The sequence below is a fragment of the Pelobates fuscus genome, chromosome 11, assembly GCF_036172605.1.
Source record: "Pelobates fuscus isolate aPelFus1 chromosome 11, aPelFus1.pri, whole genome shotgun sequence".
Classification (NCBI taxonomy): domain Eukaryota; kingdom Metazoa; phylum Chordata; class Amphibia; order Anura; family Pelobatidae; genus Pelobates; species Pelobates fuscus.
This window is the reverse complement of record NC_086327.1, coordinates 58,069,918-58,091,345: the sequence shown is the minus strand read 5'-3', so window position 1 is coordinate 58,091,345 and position 21,428 is coordinate 58,069,918. Positions and strand designations below refer to the sequence as shown.

At 40.6% G+C, this 21,428-nt stretch overlaps 1 protein-coding gene across 1 annotated transcript in view; it reads left to right on the top strand.

The window, feature by feature from the left end:
* The window catches only part of LOC134577714 (netrin-1-like), a 547,430-nt gene extending 526,954 nt beyond the window's left edge, over nucleotides 1-20,476 (top strand). Inside the window, exons 5-7 of the mRNA XM_063436579.1 lie at nucleotides 7,135-7,199; nucleotides 7,287-7,359; nucleotides 19,361-20,476. Coding sequence (XP_063292649.1) covers nucleotides 7,135-7,199; nucleotides 7,287-7,359; nucleotides 19,361-19,689 — 467 coding nt within the window. The 3' untranslated portion in view covers nucleotides 19,690-20,476. The remainder of the gene's footprint in view (nucleotides 1-7,134; nucleotides 7,200-7,286; nucleotides 7,360-19,360) is intronic.
* The last annotated feature ends 952 nt before the right edge of the window (nucleotides 20,477-21,428 follow it).

Genomic DNA, 21,428 nt, shown 5'->3' with positions numbered 1-21,428 from the left:
AAATGTAAAGCTTAACCTATTGTTAAAACAGATATGAGTGGTGGCACTGGGCAAATAGGCACAGTATCCAATGTGAACCTCACACAGAAGCTGGCAGGCAGGCAACTGCTCTTCTATTACAGTGGAAACAAAATTTTGGTTGTAAAAGCACGCTATAGAGACACAAGATATGAGTGGCAACTGTCAAAGCACGCTGGCACAGGTCTGCAGAGCACACGCTGAAGTAGGCCTAAAACACAGATGCTTGCAGACAACTAACTGCTCTTCTATTACAGTGAAAAAAAAATATTTATTTTAAATGTAAAGCTTAACCTATTGTTAAAACAGATATGAGTGGTGGCACTGGGCAAATAGGCACAGTATCCAATGTGAACCTCACACAGAAGCTGGCAGGCAGGCAACTGCTCTTCTATTACAGTGGAAACAAAATATTTATTTTAAATGTAAAGCTTAACCTATTGTTAAAACAGATATGAGTGGTGGCACTGGGCAAATAGGCACAGTATCCAATGTGAACCTCACACAGAAGCTGGCAGGCAGGCAACTGCTCTTCTATTACAGTGAAAAAAAAATATTTATTTTAAATGTAAAGCTTAACCTATTGTTAAAACAGATATGAGTGGTGGCACTGGGCAAATAGGCACAGTATCCAATGTGAACCTCACACAGAAGCTGGCAGGCAGGCAACTGCTCTTCTATTACAGTGGAAACAAAATTTTGGTTGTAAAAGCACGCTATAGAGACACAAGATATGAGTGGCAACTGTCAAAGCACGCTGGCACAGGTCTGCAGAGTACACGCTGAAGTAGGCCTGAAACACAGACGCTTGCAGACAACTAACTGCTCTTCTATTACAGTGAAAAAAAAATATTTATTTTAAATGTAAAGCTTAACCTATTGTTAAAACAGATATGAGTGGTGGCACTGGGCAAATAGGCACAGTATCCAATGTGAACCTCACACAGAAGCTGGCAGGCAGGCAACTGCTCTTCTATTACAGTGAAAAAATGTTTTTATTTTAAATGTAAAGCTTAACCTATTGTTAAAACAGATATGAGTGGTGGCACTGGGAAAATAGGCACAGTATCCAATGTGAACCTCACACAGAAGCTGTCAGGCAGACACCTGCAATTACATTACACAGGAAAAAAAAAAAAAAAAAAAGCAGCCTGATGTTATAGCCCTAAAAAGGGCTTTTTGGGGTGCTGTCCTTACAGCAGAGATCAGATGAGTCCTTCAGGATTGTAGTGGACACTGAATACCCTAGCCTAGCTATCAATTTCCCTATCTAATCAGCAGCAGCTAAACTTTCCCTCCTCTCACTAAGCATGCATCTTCCGAATGAATCGAAAATGGATGCTGGGAGGGAGGTTGGAGGGTGTGGAAGGGAGGGAGTGCTGCTGATTGGCTGGAATGTGTCTGCTGACCGAGAGGCACAGGGTCAAAGTTTGCCCAATGATGACGAATAGGGGGCGGATCGAACTGCGCATGTGTCCGCCCGCCGTGGCAAAGCGAACACGCTAAGTTCGCCGGGAACTGTTCGCCGGCGGACAGTTCGGTACATCACTATTTATAACTGCCAAAGAGTTCTCCCTCCACTACACCACAATAGTAATGCCATACAAGTCGTTTTACATTCAGGCAAACACGTCTGGCTAAGCAAAATTAATATCACAAACACATTCAAACTTCTAACAATTAATCAGTCACTATGGCATATCCGTGGCATCAAGTGGAGGGCCAAATATTACTTCGCTACCCAGCTCACTGTTGGTTCCAGGAGAAGTCCAAAGTTGTTTGACAGCTTCGCTGAACTGTCTGTTGGCTGCTCCTGAACATTGTCAGGTGTCCCATGGTAATACACTACTTGGAATCTTCCGGTTGGTTGAAGCAGACTCCCACACACCACGCAGCATGCTTAGCACTACAGCTCTTTTTCAACACTAGGCGTTCCTATGGCCCACGAAAATACTTTAGGCCCCACAACAAAATTGTTTTTCATGGTTATCTCACTAGACGGTGTTGATGCAGTCATGCCTCCCTGATGAGAAATTGCAACACATCAGGGAAGAGTTGGATCTATTCCTTCAAAATGGTTAATGTAAGTGGAGGGATCTTCAGTCTTTACTGGGATCCCTCAATTTCACTATGCAAATCATTCCCCAGGGTAGATAATTTATCTCCAGGTTACTCTGCCTGGCAACGGCACCATAGTCCTTGTCCCCCGAGCTAAGGACGATTTTGCTCATTTGAAAGCACTTCCTCTCAGAATGGAATGGTATCTCCATGTTAATTTCCCCACTGCCAAGCAATCCAATGTAATTTGGACTGACGCAGCGGCTCACACCAGGTTTGCTGCCATATTCGGTATCCACTGGTTTAGGGATGATTGGCCTAAGGACACAATTACATTGGTGGCCTTTACAGAAACCTCTGCCTTATTTCAAATTTACCCTATCGTAATGGTGGCCCATACTTGGGGTCATCTATGGTCTAGCAAGGCAGTTAAGTGTTTTATGGATAATTTGGCGGCATGCAATATAGTCAATAAAGGGCGTTCCTCCTCTTTGACCATCATGCAGTTGGTCCGAAAATCGACATGGCTTGCCACCAAATTACAATTTTTCTTGGAATGTGAACACATCCCGGGAATAGATAACACTGCAGCTGACGCGTTACCCCCATCTTATTTTCAGGAATTTTTCAAATTACATCCCTCAGCTAACGAACACCCATCCAGAATCCCATCATTCCCAGAGCTAATTATGGATTGATGGAATTGACGAGTCACGCACAGTCACTTTCACGTAACGCTCTTTCGACAAGCACCAAGACAGCATACGATACGGCATTAACCATTTTTGTAAATTTATGATGAAATTGTAATACAAAAAAATTAGTCTATCGAGACCATGGTGGCTTTTGACACTTTCTGTCATCTACATCTAAAAATAGCACATGACACCATCAAATTATATCGTACAAGCATACAATATCACGTCCTCAACACTTTTCCCAATTACCCCCTTTTCTTTCTTCATACCCCATCAAAACTATCCTAAAAAAACTATTACATTCTCTCATTGCAAACTTCGAAAACAATCCAGACTAACCATCCTTCTACAATCCCTTTTTTTCCAACAGACAACAACTGGTGCCCTGTTAAAACTCTAGATTCATTAATACTCACACGCAGCAGCTACCCACCACTTCTTCACGGACATCCACTTACCTCTTCTATATTTTACATTAGAAACTTGTTGCAAAGAGTTATCTATTCCCGGGATGTGTTCACCCCTCTTCCTTGTCTGGACATTCCTTCAGTATAGGGGCCGCCTTCTCGGCCTCTAGTACGGACACACCAGTCCATATTATTAAAATATTGGGTAGATGGAAACCCTCTGTCTACAATACTTACATTCTGCAACCCAAGAAAGAGCTCAGGAAAGCAATAAAATGTTTAGCTTTCTAAGTATGCTATAAAGTGTGTTTTTTCATCAATATCTTTTGCCCTCTATTATTACAGGCCTATCCATGTGTTGTTTTTTGGCACAACACTACCAACTTTCACCCCTTACACTATTACATATAATATTAAGTTCCGACCAAAGGCCTACATTTGTTAGAGGAGTTTTCCCTATATAAATGCAATTCCCCTACTCACCTCACTAACTTATTATTACATTATCCTTGGTAGGCCCTATTTTATTTCAGGCCTATCCATATGTTGGTTTTGGCACAACACTTTCACCCTTTACACTAGTACATATACTATTAAGTTCTGACCACAAATATAATATACTATAATTCATAAAGTAAAGGTGGCGGTGTAGGTTTTCTCCTTTCACCCCTATTGCTCTTTTAAAACTCTGCCCACCCCCCCTTCCCTCTCTTTCCCATCATTTGAAATTCAATTCACCTTTTCAAACCCTTCTCTGCTAACATTGCCGTTATCTATCGTCCCCCTGGTTCCCCTCTCCTCTTCCTTGACCACTTTGCTGCCTGGCAACCCTACTTCCTCTCTTCTAACATTCCATCCCTAATTCTTGAGAGACTTCAATATTCCTATTAACTCACCTTTGACCCCAGAATCCTCTAAACTACTTTCAATTACTTCCTCCCTCAGGCTATTGCAGTGGGCTAATTCTCCCACCCATTTAACTGGCAATACCCTCGACCTTAATTTCTCCTATTCATGTACAGTATCTAATATCTGCAACACTCCATTTCCTCTCTCTGATCACCACCTCTTATCATTTGCTCTCGATTACCCCCTCACCCAACAACCTCAGCCTAACCCCCCTCAACTCAGGAGGAACCTTAATTCCATTGACCTCCAGCAGATGTCAGCTGACATTGATTCACAACTGCTATCCATCCCTTCCCTCTCCTTCCCTCAATGGCATCTCCACATATAACACTACCCTTACCTCTGCCCTGAATGCTACAGCCCCACTTCAAACATGCACCTCGAGGAGGACACGACCCCAACCATGGCCTACTAAATGAACACGCTATCTGCAGAGTTGCTCCCGTTGTGTTTAATGCTCCTGGAGGAAGTCCCGCACCCAGGCAGACTTTCTCCAATATAGATTCATATTGCATTCATACAGCGCAGCCCTTGCCCTTGCCAAACAGTCATACTTTTCCTCTCTCATTAGTTCATGCTCCCGCAATCCCAGACATCTCAATGACACCTTTAATTCTCTTCTCCGCCCTGCTGTGGCCACCCCAAAACAAACCTTACAGCTGATAGTTTTGCATGCTACTTTACCGACAAGATTGAAGAGCTAAGGAAATAATTCTCCCCTCCTTGCCGTTCTCTTCCCCCACCACACGTAAATCATGCCTTTCCTAACATTCAGACTTTCTCCCCGGCTACTGAACAAGAGGTGGCTGTGCTTCTCCATTCCTCTCGCCCCACCACTTGCCCGCTTGATCCTGTCCCATCTCATCTCATCAGATGTCTCTCCCCTTGTCTTGTGCCTTCCCTAACACACATCTTCAACTACTCTCTCTCTTCTGGCACTGTTACTGCTGACCTTAAACATGTCACTGTAGTACCTATCCTAAAAAAATCATATCTTGACCCATCCTCCCCCTCTAACTATCGTCCTATATCCCTGCTCCCTTTTTCATCAAAGCTTTTGGAAAGACTTGTCTTTACCCATGTGTCTCGCTTTCTCAATTCCAATTCTCTCCTTGACCCTCTTCAGTCTGGCTTCCACCCTCTCCACTCTACTGAGACTGCTCTTGTCAAAGTTACTAATGACCTAATCACAGCTAAATCCAAAGGTAACTACTCCATACTAATTCTCCTTGACCTCTCTGCTGCCTTTGACACTGTTGATCATGCTCTCCTCCTTCAAACTCCTCCTTCAATCGCTCGGTCTCTGTGACTCTGTCCTCTCATGGTTTTCCTCTTATCTCTGTCCTTGGTCCCTTTTCTATTTTCTCTTTATACTGCCTTTCTTGGCAAACATATTGCCTCTTTTGGATTCCACTACCACCTGTATGCTGATGACACTCAAATATACCTCTCCTCCCCAGACCTCTCCCCTGCTGTCTTGCAACGTGTCACTGCTTGCCTTTCTTCCATCTCTGACTGGATGTCCTTGCGCTTTCTGAAACTCAATCTCTCTAAAACTGAACTCCTTGTCCTACCTCCTCCTTATACTGATCCTCCTCTCTCGCTCTACCTTCAAGTCAGTGATATCCACATAAGCCCATCCTTGCAAGCACGCTGTCTTGGCGTCATACTTGACTTCTGGCCTCACCTTTGAGCCTTACATCCAGTTCGTTGCCAAATCCTGTAGATACCAACTTAAAAACATAGCCCGCATCTGCCCCTTTATTACACAAGATGCTACCAAGGAGCTTGTCCATGCTCTAGTAATTTCCTGCATGGATTATTGTAACCCTCTCCTGATTGGTCTCCCCAAAAGCCGTATTGCCCCGCTACAGTCTGTAATGAATGCCGCTGCCAGACTTATTTTCCTCTCTAGTCGGTCCTCTCACACCTCACCCCTCTGCCAGTCCCTACATTGGTTCCCTGTATCCTATATGCCTACCCCCATCAGACTCTCCCCTAATCTTCAATCATTTAAGTGCCTTAAAACCCATCTCTTTAGGAAAGCTTATGGCCTCCCAGAGTAACCTCTACCTTACATACCTGTCTCTTGCTCTCTCCTATAGGGCAGTGCTTTACTCTCTCCTCCAGCACTGCTTCACTCCCACCCTATTTGATTGATATTTCCTGTCCTAACGTGTCTTATATCCCACCTCCTATAGACTGTAAGCTTGTTTGAGCAGGGTCCTCTTCAACCTATTGTTCCTGTAAGTTTTCTTGTAATTGTCCTATTTATAGTTACATTCCTCCCTTTCATAATATTGTAAAACGCTATGAAATCTGTTGCTGCAATATAAATGGTGATAATAATAAGAGCCGGACAGATATACCAGAGAATTTAATATGCAGAGACTTGCATCCATCATGTTCAGCCTTCCTCACTTTTGTTTTCTGCTGTTGCTCCAAAAGAAGGCAAAAACCCCCAGTTTGAAACACTTCCAATTTTGCAACAAGCTAGGAAAAAAATTCCTTCTTGACCCCAGAATGGCAGTCAGATTTATCCTTGGATCAAGCAGTTATTACCCTACATTGAAAGATTATATCCTTAAATATTCTGTTTTTGCGAGTATGCATCTAGTAGCTGCTTGAACATCTGTATGGACTCTGATAAAACCACTTCTTCAGGCAGAGAATTCCACATCCTTATTGTTTTTACAGTAAAAAAACCTTTCCTTTGCCTTAGACAAAATCTTCTTTCTTCCAGTCTAAACGCACAACCTTGTGTCCTATGTAAAGACCGATTTGTGAATAGATTTCAACACAATGGTTTGTATTGGCCTGAATATATTTGTATAATGTTCTATACTCATTCACATGCCAAGTAATCCTAGTCAAGCCACTTATTGGAAAAGTACTAAAAATCACACAGAAGACTTACTTTTAAGAATATTTCAATAACAATTTACTGTGATAAGTAGGTTGCATTGTGCATTAACCTGGGAGCATAATGATGTAAAAAAAATTTAATATGAAAATTAAATAGCTTCTTTGTCTAACACTTCTAGGTATACAGGAAGAGATGACAACCACTGCAGCATATCCTGTAGAATGGAAAGCAGGTATATTAAATGTCATACTTCATATTCGGTCTAAAAAAAATTTCAGTGTTGATTATAATAGTAATTTAAATATATTCTTTCAATTATCAACAGGTCAGTGTCAGTCATATTGCAAGCCATCCGATAGCCGTGTGCATATGAATCTACGAAAATACTGCAAGAAGGACTATGGTAAGCAGAAAATAATTGACAAAATGAACTTTAAAGTAAAACATGTTCATGAAATTGCTGTAGAAGTAATATTATGTGGGGTTTAGATCTAAAATATGCAGAAATCAACTAAATTTGACATCCAGCAAATTAGTCGCAGCTAACACCTTTGTAGGGTTTTTTCTGGATTGATTCAAAGTGACCCTTGATGCACCTTATGTATGTTCTGAATGTCTCAAAGAATTTCCACAAAATGCCCTGAATGTCATCAAAATGGTAGGCAGGAACCTGTGCCAAGGGTCAAAGACATGAACTGTAGGCTAGAGGGAGAAATCTGGTTAAGAAGAAAGTAGATTTGATGCTTTAACCCCTTAAGGACACATGACATGTGTGACATGTCATGATTCCTTTTTATTCCAGAAGTTTGGGAAGTCCTTAAGGGGTTAAACTTTGGGTGGAGAAGGCTTAAAGGGATTCTATAGTGCCAGGAAAACAAATCCGCCCACCCTCCTCCCCATGCTGGCATCAGTTGGCAAGGGAGACCTAATGCGCATGCGCGGCTATGGCAGTGCTCGCATTAGGATTTCCCCATAGGATAGAATTGTTCAATGTTTTCCTCTGCGGAGAATCTGACGCTGGAGGTCCTCATGCATAGTGTGAGGACATCCAGTGTCAGATAATGGACTAGTTTCCTTTCTGGAAGTCCCTCTTGTAGCTCTGCAAGGTAATTATTGCAGTTTATTAGAAATTGCAATACTTACTATTACAGGGTTAAGGGACATGGGACATTGTACCCAGACCACTTCAATGAGCTGAAGTGGTCTGGGTGCTTACAGTGTTCCTTTAATTATAATTGTAGACTTTCCAATAGCATATTTGAGATGTATGATGATGCAGCTAAGAAGATCAATCAGCTGAGGAAAATATTGACTGAGTGAAATTCCTATACTTTATCTTGGTTCAGAAATTCATGGTGCCTCCATAATGAAACTAATTGAGCTAACGTAATCACTTAGCAATCACTTACATTTAGCAATCTCAGGTGCATTCATAACAACAGTTAATCCACCCACCACAAGCACTTCAGCTTTTATAAGTTGTCATGGTGGTATGAGTTTGTATTTGCAGCATTTCTGCTCCAAATGTCAATTCTCTGCAAAAATACCTCCGTCAGAATTGGTAACTGTGTAATTGGTAACTAATTGTAACTGTGTAATTGGTAACTGTGGCAATGGAACCAATTATCTTCTACCTTGCAGGCAGAACCTGCGATGCAAAGTGTTCAGTTTAAATTCAACTTTATTATGATTGTACTGCTGCTAATGACGACTGGGCAGGGTAACTCCCAAACAGTGTCTCAGACCTGCACCATAGTCGGTGGGCAGGAGGCCAGCTTCCACACTACTCCAGGAGTTTGTTTCAAACGTACGAGGGAAGGAGCATTTGTCACAATATTAATACATATTTATTAGTTACTGCTTTTGGGGTTCACCGACCGATTACTACTTGTCAAGGTCCAAACATGGTCTGTCTACTAAATGAGCAATGATTTGGTGTTAATGCATTACTGGAGTACCAGTAAATTTTTAGCTTATATTCAAGTCTTTTGAACTTTTCTTACTATAAGCAAGAAACATATTGATTTAATGTCGGTGGTGCTTTGAATTGTAAATTTATCCGAACCAAAAGTCAAAATGAGCTGTAGAAAAAGAAACTATATCTACGAAATACCTGCATAATGCAATATCTCTGCCTACTTTTAATTTTTATCATAAGTAAATGACTTACAGGAGAATTGTTAATTTTAAAGTAAAGGCCAGAAACAAACAGGCCATGCATTTATTCAGTTCAAACATCAATTTTAAAATGTAGACACCAATACAAATTGTGATAAAATTTAGCATGAAAGCTAGACAGTCTTTATTTCACTTTACCTAAAAGAATGGGGCCTCCGGCTTATGAGATTTCTAAACTTTTTAGATGCAAATGCATTAATTAGTTGGAAAAACCACATTCTTCAGCTTTTCTTACTTAGCCTTCTCCATTTGGGTCAATGTAATCCCAGCAGGGCTTTCTCTTGATCCCACAAACACAGCTAGGATAAGATGTCGGAGGGATCATCATTTCATTGGATTAGTTAAAGCCACAGCTTTGGGAAGATGTGGATGTTAGGGTTGGAAACAAAGTGTGCACTGAAAAGCAAAGTGTGTATGAGAGATGGCCAAGACATTTGAGTCCAAGCCCTGCTGAGTATGGAGAATTATGAACAACACAAAAGGAATTATCTAGTTAAGCCGATTTCCTCCTGATGATTTCAAAGAGAAGAGGGTAAAGATAAAAAAGAGGAAAGGCAAAACTAGATTTACACTGGTTGGTAATCCTTTCTTCTGCCATGGAGGAACACTTATTTGAAACACATATACCATGTATTATTCCTTCATTTGTAGATTCCCAACATATAACATTGTACAAATATTTTTTATTTAAAAAAATATTTTTATAAATGATACAAAATCTTTTTAGTTTAACTTTTCTTTGTTATATGGGCAAACAGATTATTATACAGGCTGTTTTATGTCTCACTGGCAGAAAAAGTGTTAATGCATTTGTTAAAAGGTGGTCTGCAATGCATTAAATTGTAGGCCAAGGCATTTGTAATGAAAGAAATGAGGGGCCCTCCAGCATCAGTCAGAAAGAAAAGATCTGTGATTGATTGTCTTTGTGTCATGACTAATAAAACTAAACAGTCTTCAAACAAATGATGATCAACCAGGCAACTGCTGAAACTAAAGAAGTGGGGCACAGGTTAAGTGTGTGCAACCACCCAAGGTGTGTATATGTTAGGGCACCAACAACAAACATTTCACAAATGTTTTTATTACTGAAAAGATTCTAAAGCTTAAAACACTCAATGCACACATATATTAATATCAAACACCAAATAGAATGGAACTCATTTCCATGTAAACAACATCTATTACTATTTAGCTGCTGATTTGGTTAATTCCGAGAGAGAGCGCAGAAAAGAGCTTTGAGTCCCACTGGGAGAAAGGCACTATATCAATACTAGTTGTTGTTATTATTATTATTATAAATAAATATATCTGGAAAAGCATAAGATATTTTAAGACCTGTTGCATCTCACTATCTACTCAATGGTTTATGGCATTTCTTCTGAAATTCTTGTACTTTATGTTTGCATTCAAATCTGATTTTTGTGTTTGTTAAAGGCTATTTTTATACATATAAGAAAAGCAGCACACTTTTCTCACAGCATGTATATACAAAGTTTTACAGGAAGAAATAATAGGTTGCTGACTTATTTTTCACAGTTGCACAGATGCTAATATTTTGTTGAATATTCAGTGGCACCCTTTTATATCAAACCCATTGTTCTTACAACTAATTTCTAAGATAGCAGGGTATAATTGACCGCAATGCAGTGGAAAATAATTACAGGCTCCTTAAATATGCCTGAAATTCACAAACCCTGGTCATGTGACATAAATATGCAATAAATCACCATACTGGGTGATTCCCAGTGCCCCAGGATAGCTGCCCCCCAATATGGAGCCCAGTGGAGCCACATGATATGCCCAGCCCACCTGGGACTTCTCTTGTATCCTCTACTCAGCCCTATATGTGAATAGAAATGTTTCTTCTATAAACTTTAGAATAGGTTAATCATATGGTATAGGATAGCAGCACTGGCAGATCTGGGGAGGGGGTGGGCAACGGGGCAATTGTCCCCCCGAGTGTCTCCCTTGGCGGCCATTGCAGGGCTAGCGCTCCGGATCTCGTGAGAGTGAACTCTAGCTGTGGACTAGAGTTCCCTCTCACCACTGCGACCACCAGGGATTCCCCACCGGACCACCAGGCAATCTAGCTCCCTCAGTATAGGTAAGAAGGGGGGGGGACATAAAGTGTATATATATTTTTATTAAATTAAAAAATATATATACATTATAAAAAAAGTCTCCCTACCCTCCTCACCACACATTCACACACTGCCCCACACACCCTACACATTCACACACTGCCCCCATACACACACACACACACATTGCCACACACACACACACACTGCCCCCATACACACATTGCCCCACACACACCCTACACATTCACACACTGCCCCATACAAAGATTAACCCACACACACCCTACACATTCACACACTGACCCCCATACACACACACACATTGCCCCCATACACACACACATTGCCCCCCATACACACATACAGTGCCCCCATACACACACTGCCCCCCACACACACATTTCCCCACCCACACATACACTGCCCCCCCAAATAAACATTGTCCCATACACACATACACTTCCCCCAATACACACATTACCCCACACCAACATATACTGCCCCCATACACACATTTCCACACACCCACGCACACTACCCCCTATACACACACTGCCCGGCATACACACATTGTCCCCCCTACACACACATACACTGCCCCCCATACACACATACACTGCTCCCACTATACCCCTATAGACATACTGCCCCCCATACACACATTGCCCCAAACACATACACTGCCCCATGCATACACGATGTAGCTGTTCTCCCGGTGAGTAGAGGGGCTCCCACTGCTAGAGGGTGTCCTTCTCCCGATGAGTGAGGGGTATTCTCAGCATCCAGCAGTCATCCAAGTTGAGAAGCTCTTAATTGAGCTAGTGTTATAGCTGTATAGCAGTTTACCCCAATAAGAGACAAGACTCTAGATTGAGGATGAAGTAGAACTATTTTAATGAGCACACAAGCCTTTCGTTTTCCCACAAGGTTTACACCCACGTGGACCTTGTTGGGCACTGAAAATACAAACTTAACAACCAATAGCGTACAATCACAGTTACACACTCCCATTCATTACTGTAAATTCCTTTCCTCTGCTTGGGAGATAATTGAGTTAATTGCTGTATCAACTCAATTATCTCCAAGCAAAAAATATACTTTTTTACATAATTTTTATAACTTTAAAACTTTGTGATTCCAATAAAAGTTACACTTTCTAAACCAGCATAATCAGGGAACAAAGATATACACAATTCAGACGAATTGGTCTTGTGGATCGGTAGTTAGCTGAAAGTCTTATTTGACCGACCACACGCACATTTTCATGCCCAAAGCAATTCTACAGATTCAGGCTGTGCGGTCGGTCTATCTTTTCAAATAAAGTACCAATTGCACGAACGGATTAGTTTGTGCCTACTGTCATTGGATGCGTCCTGTTTATGAGTTTAAGTTCCAGAAATAGCGCTCTGTCGTATGGTTTTAGCCGAACGCACGGAAGGTAGAAGTTTCAGCAGTGTTCATGGAAATTGTAGCCGAAAATAGTTCCACGCGTTCAACAACCAAACACCGCTGAGCGTGTTCGGCTAAACAAAATGCCCGTCGCCACGTGTTCGTACAGACAAACGTCGACCACCCTGTTGATCAAATAGAACGTTGAGGTGTTTGTGGTTTTAGGGGTGTTAATCGGGTCAGGGAGGTTAAAGTTCTGGGTGGTCGGTCGTCCGGCAGAAAATTTGTGATACGAACGAATCTTAATAACAGATCCATTAATTTTAGACAAATGATTTAAATGAATAGTTTTTCCCAGTTACAAAAATCAGGGACAGAGGGTCTGTCACACATACATTGCCCCCCCATACACACATACACTGACCCCATACAAACATTGTCCCACACACACACACTGCCCCCTCATACACACATTGCCATACACACACACACACACACACATACACTGATTACCCTACACACACACTGCCTCCCCATACACACATACACTGCCCCATACACACATTTCCCCCATATACACATTTCCCTACACACACATACACTGCCCCCATACACACATTGTCTCACACACACATTGCCCCCCCACACATACACTGCCCCCTCACATACACACACACACACTGCCCTCCCACACACACACACTGCCCCCCCACACACACACACTGCCCCCTCACACTCACTCAACCCCTGACATACACTGCAACCTTCTCACACTGCCCCCTTACAAACATTGTCTCACACACACATTATCCCCCCCACACATACACTGCACCCCTCACACACACACACACACACACACTGCACCCCTGACATACACTGTCACACACACACACACACACACTGCAACCTTCACACACACACACACACTGCTCACACACACATACACGCACACACTCACACTGCACTGCACACACACACTGCCCCCACCCACACTCACACACACACTGCCCCACCCACACACACACTGCCCCCACACACACACTGCCCCCTCACACTCACTGTACCCCTGACATACACTGCAACCTTCACACACTGCCCCATATACATATTGTCTCACACACACATTGTCCCCCCCACACACACACACACTTCCCCACACATACACTGCACCCCTCACACACACACACTGCACCCCTGACATACACTGTCACACACACACACACTGCAACCTTCACACACATACACGCACACACACACACTGCACCCCTCACACACACCACTGCTCCTTTGCTCTACTACAGCCCCATATCCCAGCAGACCCCAGGTAAGTTGTCAAACTGTTATTAAACGTTTGACTACTTTCTCTGGAAGTGGGTCCCAGCACTCCTGGCACCATAACCACTACACAGAGTTGTAGTGGTTATTGTGCCTGGATTATTTCTTACATAATCTACAAGTGCCCCTCCCGAGATCAGGCTCTGGATCCACCCCTGGATAGCATTAATAGAACTAGAACTCCAATGATATTCAGTCAGCTTGAAGGCTGACTAAACATTATAGGGGCTGTGATCCTACTACAGCATGCCATTCACCTACAAAAAAAAAAAAAAACAATATCACTCACTTATGAATACCAATCCAAAGTTACCCCCTTTCACGGAGGGATGTGTGTAACAAAAAGTGCTTAAACGTGAATAAAAATGGTTGAAAAGCAGCTCTATACACATATCCTCTTTTCCACTAGACAATAATATGAAATACAGTGTGGTATCCTTCTCTTTTACTATGATGCAAAAGATCATAGCAAAAAGAAAACTCACATTAGATAAACTAGACACAGAAATAAATAAGGAACAAAATTTCCTTATTAACCACACTAACGCAGAAGAATACAAGAAAATCACAGAAAAAATTCAATGTTACAGATAAAGTGGAACAAGAGATAATACAAATAAAAAAGAGAAAGTACATGTGAGACAAAAAACGATTACAGACGCAATGAAGTTAGAACGTTTGGTAAAAACAATAGACTGTCAGGGTGGCGGTCTGGTGCCCTGGACCCAGACACTGTCCGGGTGGCCGGGCGAGGTCCAGGACCCAGTATGCCTGATGTTCAAAGTAGGAGTCACAGTGTGGAGGTGGATTAGCAGGGTCTGGTGCAGGGTAACCGCACGCCCACTGGTGTTGAGCTCCAGCGTTTGTGCAGCCACATACCAGAAGCCTGATGCAGCTTATGCGGATCCCAGGAACTAGGAGCTAGGAAATAAGCAGACCTCCCAGGAGCTGACTATGGAGGCTCTGCAGCAAGAATGTATCCAGTACAGAATCAAGGAAAGACTAGGAAAGGCACCAAACATGAAAAACAAGACAGAACTAATAGAACCCAGAGCCAGAGAAGGATAGGAAGCTAAACCCAGAACATGTACACAATACATAAGAGAAACATTGACATAACATGGGCAGGACTTGACAGGACTGTACATGCACTGGGAATACAAACTAAAACAAGACAAGATATGATAGGCAAAACAAGAGGAGAAATAACTAAGTACTATATATGAAAATCATGGGGATTTAGTTACATTATATGATCATACATTGCAAAGTCTGCCAGCAACGCCAATGTACCCTATATCTGACAGGTCCTACTCTGCCTAATGTATGCTAAAAGAACCATAAGAAACACATATAGCACTTACCTGAAAGAAAAGACAGAAGGCTTGAGCAACTGCCTGCAGGCTCCAACTGAAACAAAAGGAATCATGGAAAAGGAACGGGTGTGGCAACTTAAAACAAACATGTAAATGAACCCTGGAGACTGGGAATTCCCGGGACAGAATACAGGAATAAACCCAGAAAAATGGAATAGAAAACCAAAAAAAAAACTAAACAAGAATTGTAAAAAGAGTACTGGATACCAGAAGCTATCACCAGACTGATCCGCAGCTTGGAAAAGGATGTGACATAGACACAATGACCAAAATAGATATGACCAACATAAGTATAACTCTTATAATTCACGTCCGTACATACACACCACAAAGAAAGGGAAAACCCAACCATGGACCATTACAAGAGGAAACCTAGTGAAAAAATAGAACCCAAGCCACTCATAAGACCCCACCCCAGACCTAGTACACCAAATATGTGGACCCCTATCCAGATGGAAAAAAGAGCCAAAATTCCATATCATGCAGACTCTCAGAATATGTGGACAAATGCCTGCAGCCCATAGTTCGATCTATTCCCACTTATCTAAAGCATACAGGGAGCATTCTGAGACACTTTCAAACAATTAAATGGGAAAAAGATTACTATTTGGTAACCACAGATGTGAGCTCTCTGTATACCATTATCACACATCAGAAGGGCTGCACAGCAGTGAGATTATTTCTGGAGCAATCCCATTTCTTTTAACTAGACCAAATTGATTTTATCATGGAAGCGATACAATTAATTTTAACCAGTAATTATTTTTGGTACAACGATACTTTTTACCTGTAGGTGTGTGGGACGGCGATGGGCACCAGGCTCTCACCCAGCTATGCCAATCTGTTTATGGCAGATTGGGAACGCCATTACCTACAACTTAACGATGGCTGGGTAGAGGGCCTGGTGACCTATAACCGTTACATAGATGACCTATTTTTTATTTGGAAAGGCACAGAGAACACATTACACACTTTTTTAAACAGCTTAATAATAATGAATGGGGCATTATTTTAACTACTAATTTTACACGCAGTCACATTTTTAGATCTTGATATTTTTATAGATAATGAAAGGGTGAAAACTAAAACACATTTTAAAGATGTGGATGTCAATAGTTTTATCCATACCTCTAGTTGCCATTTCTCCCCATGGTTAAACAGTGTACTCAAGTCACAACTCGTTCGAATTAAGAGAAATTGCACCGATGAGGACACTTTTAAGGAACAAGCGGACAAATTAATCACTGACCTATTAGACAAGGGCTATAAAACGAAAATACTAAAAGACACCTACAACAAAACACTCTATTACAAGAAAAAAAATAGAATGAAAAATGAAGGTGAAGTCAATCTGCCTATTATATGTAACTACAGCCACAATAACAGGGCATTAAGAAAAATTCTAAATAAACACTGGCCCATCCTACTACAAGACCATGTTCTGTCTCCTACCAGAAAAACCTAAAATAGTGTTTAGAGGGGCCGCCAATCTAAATAGATTACTGGTAAAAAACCATATTAAGAAAACAAGGGCCACTACTTTCTTAGACAACTGAAACGTTTTTTATGGATGCGGTACTTGCTTGGCGTGCAGAAACACAAACAATAAAAAAATAAAAAGAGACACATTAAGAGGTTTAAGAATTTCAATAACAATGAAGAATTCCCATTAAAGAACTTATAACTTGCCACTCGAGCAATGTAATATACTTATTGGAATGCCCCTGTGGCTTAAAATATGTGGGACGCACTAAACGTAATCTACACATAAGGTGTGAAGAACATATCAGAAACATCAGGAGAAAATTTGAAGGACATAGTGTATCACACCACTTTGCACTTGAACACAATAGCGAGCCAAGAGGGCTGAAATTCACTGGCATACATAAGGTTAAGGGAAATTAGCGAGGAGGGGACCCTAACAAACTTTTGGGATAGAGCGAGATGAGGTGGATATTTAACCTCGGGACTTTAAAACCCTGGGGTTTGAATATAGACTTCAAACTCTGCCATTTTATTTGAATTCACCTTTCACCACTTATTTTTATCTGGATATCTTTTCACATTTCTTTTTGGGGGCTCATTTTAAATAAACATGTTTTAAATAAACATATTTTACACATGCTATCCTTGAACACGTTGGTTTAATCCCCATCCCAATATGTATTAAATTCCAAATTTGTTGTTTAATAATTTATTGAGAATATTACTTTGTCAATATTTTATTAACATGCATTTAATATTCTATTGGATACACCAAAATATATCCATAAGGATACCCATCTCTGTACATACCAATCTAAATTTAGCACTTAATATAACCTCTTTCATATTCCTCTAAATAAACACTATACCTTATGCACTTTATGTACAATACGTCACTTGATATAGATATACATTAAGGATATCAAATAAAATGTTCTTTCATATGCAAATATAAGTACTAATTATAATTATCTTATGTCCGTCTTTTTTTTTCTCTCCCCCTACATTTTTTCCCCTGCCCACTATTTATCTATTTATGTTTACACTCCCTTCCATTGCCGTGCTGTGTTGGAGGGAGGAGGAGTCCGTGAGCACATCGGCATGCCCGAAGGGCGGCACGAGCCGATGTGCCTACACATCATCCTCTCAGGGATGAATCTCCTCCCACCCATTAGAGTCCCCTCCCTCCGGCCCGGACGCATAAGAGGCGTGTAGCAGGGTCGGAGTGTCTGGGAGTCTCTTCGGGGTGGCGGTTAGATGACGTTCACGGAGGTCCGTGACGTCACTTCCGCCAACCGCTCCGGAGAGTTCCCAGTACTTCCGCCAACCACCACTGTCCACCATTGTAAAGTAAATAAAAGCGCCGAAAATTCAGCCAATTGAAAGTATGCACACAGTTACACACATGAAATAACTATACATCACTGTGATTGGTCAAACTGTATTTAGATCACTAAAGTGGAAGGACTAAAGGACATTTAAAATAGAAGATTCAGAGGACCATCATTACAGCTGACTGAGGAAGATCTATTGAGAGTGAAATGCGTATTGGCCATTTTAAAGGACTATTCCAAAGGACTTTAACTTTTTATTTTTATTTGCTATTGCACATCAATAAATTTGTTATTGTAATCAAGATATCCTGCTCAAGTCCTTTCAGGAGCCTCTAGGAATCTCCATACTGGCAGTGCCATCCCTATTTAAATTGGCATCATACCTAAACACCTTAGAACCGGGACCTCAGGACCAGGTGAACACCACATCTACTATTCTAGACCCGTTTTCTTAATTGCTACAGTCTGCACATTGGTTCGTTCTCCTTTTATGTTTTATCTATGAGAACTACTCAAAGCCGAAGCGGAAGGGTGGTGCTACCAAAATAAGCACACAAGCCTAAGTACGGAGCCAGTTTTTACACACAGGCTCCTTAAAATGTGAGTGTTCTGTCTGCTACATTATTCTCTGCATTGCAATTTTAAAATACCATCTGTACTATATTGTATCTTTTGTTTGTTATACTTTTTGGCATGTACTTCACACCATACTATTGAATCAAGTTACGCTTGGTAAGATTTCTATCCGTTTGAGAGCTCCACTTATAGGTGTAGGTCTCTGTCACTTATACCGCACTGTATTTCATAATATCACTCACTTAATTCAATGATGTCAATAGATGTGCCTGAAAACATTTGCTCTGAACTTGGAATTTGACACCCTTTAAAATAAAAAACAATTGAAAAAGATTTAAAATTATGATATGATAAAGATGATATCTACATACTCCATTAAAATCAACTAGAAAGACTTCTAACTTTTCATTTATAAGGATTTCTAGAAATCTCAGATAAGGTGCAATTCTGATTGGCTGCAACAGTTAAGCCAGCCAATCAAATCATAATGATTTAACCCCTTAAGGACACATGACGTGTCTGACATGTCATGATTCCCTTTTATTCCAGAAGTTTGGTCCTTAAGGGGTTAAATAAATGTAAAGGGCCATTGCCTTATTAACTTATGCTAACAATGTATGTCTTTTTTTTAAATTTATATCCTACAGTTCTTCGTGCTCAACTGTTGTCAATGGAACAGTCTGGAGAGTGGTGGCAATTCACAGCCACGGTGCTGACTGTATACAGACAGAGGAGGGTGCCCATTCGCCGTGGTGAACAGCCTCTTTGGGTACCAGATCAGGACTTAGCATGTGACTGCCTAAGAATGCAAGTTGGAAAGTCCTACTTAATTATTGGTAATGATGAAGAGTCACCTGATCCAGCTCGTTTAATTTTGGATAAGAATAGTCTGGCACTCCCATGGCGTGATGTTTGGGCACACAAATTGAGACGTTTTCAGCAGCAGAACCGCCGTGGAAAATGCAGAACTGGATAAAAGGGAATTGCTTAGTAATGCAAATATTAAGTGTCAGTTGTCTCAAGAACTAGATCCCATGTAGAATAACAATTTTGACCTGCTATATGAGCTTACAGTCTTCTATGCGTATCCCTACCTCTGCATCACTGAATATTTTAGCTGTAAGTTCTGGCCAGGACATATATAATTACTAGATAACTAAATATAACATTATATAGATTGTGTAGTTAGACTTTGCAGAATAATCTAGATAATGATAAGCAAACTTAAAATGTGTGTTCCAAAATTCACCACCTTATTGCAGTTAGTTTTGTTTTCATACATGATGTAATTTGTGCTTAAGAGTACTTTTATATATTTGTAGAAAAGGTAGGATGCTCCCTGGTTGTTTTAAATAAGATTACATAATGTATTGCATAAGTGAATTGTAATTATTTTCTCCATCATTTTTAACTGATTAGGACTAGAGTGATTACATTTTCTTTCTGTCATCTAGGGACACTTTATATGTGTATCATGCTAAAATCCAATTTCAATTGGGGGTGCATCAGAATTTAATATTGATTTAAAAAGGTGCAAATAGTATTAGCTGCATCTTAAATGTTACCATTTCAAAACCAGTAATACAAATATTTGGTTGAAAGGCTGGGTTGGCAACACTGCGACCATACAAGAAGAATTTGAGCTCCTTTTTGAGCTCAGTTACCCAGTTTTCTTTTTTTTTTTTTTTTTTTTTTGTTTAACTCTTCTTTATTTCCAACAAAGCAATAAAGCAAAATGGTCTGTAAGAAAAGTAAAATAAACACTGAAGGAATTATGAATAAAATGATATCAAATCATATATTTGTTTAAATATTGTTCATTAAATGTCTGATTTTCTAAATATATGGCATATTGGTTTGTTAGTTGATTATCTATGCCACACTTCTTTTTAATCATCTTTCAGTCTTCCAGTAGTGAATCCAAGTGTGTATTCAATTTTCTCACAGAGATTATTTGGGGGATCTGTGCTCCCAAACCACAAGATAGAACTTAAACCCTCTATTCCGCAAATCTCACTTTCTAAATGATACCAGCCTTCATTTTTAGCACTGTCTAACTGAGTTCTATATATATATAGAAGATCAGATTTGCAAAGGTATATGCTCATAATACTTGGAAAACTGAAAAATCCATCTCTGATGATCTTGCTCTGTTGCCCTTCCAGATGTAATTATTAACTCTGTTTTGGATTATTTCTAGCCAAGGTCTAGCTATTTTTAAGGGGAGCATGCAAAATCATTAGGCCCATTTAGGAAGGAGGAATGCATTAATCAAATTCATCAAGTGATCTCAACGCGTCTCCATTTTTTTCAGTGAGCTTTTCATTTCCCTGAGACAGCTTAGTAAATTAATCTGCATAACGTTGCACACCTCTCTAGTCAGGAAAATACCAAGATATGGAAGGGTGATTTTTGCCCAAGTAAATTTCTAGCTATTATTAATAAGATTCCTACTCTCTTTGTCTACATTAATATCCAATACTGTTGATTTACTCTCATTAATTTTATAGTTCGATATATCACTATTAGATACTACTTGGGGTCGGTTAGGGTTATAATCAGGTCATCTGCATATAAGTTCAGTTTTAGGTCTCTTTGTTTTGTAGCAATGCCTTTTATTAGTTGAAATTAGTATTTCTGATATTAATTGCTAGTATCTCCATAGAACTAATATACAGGGCTGGAGACAACGGGCAGCCCTTTCTTGTTCCATTG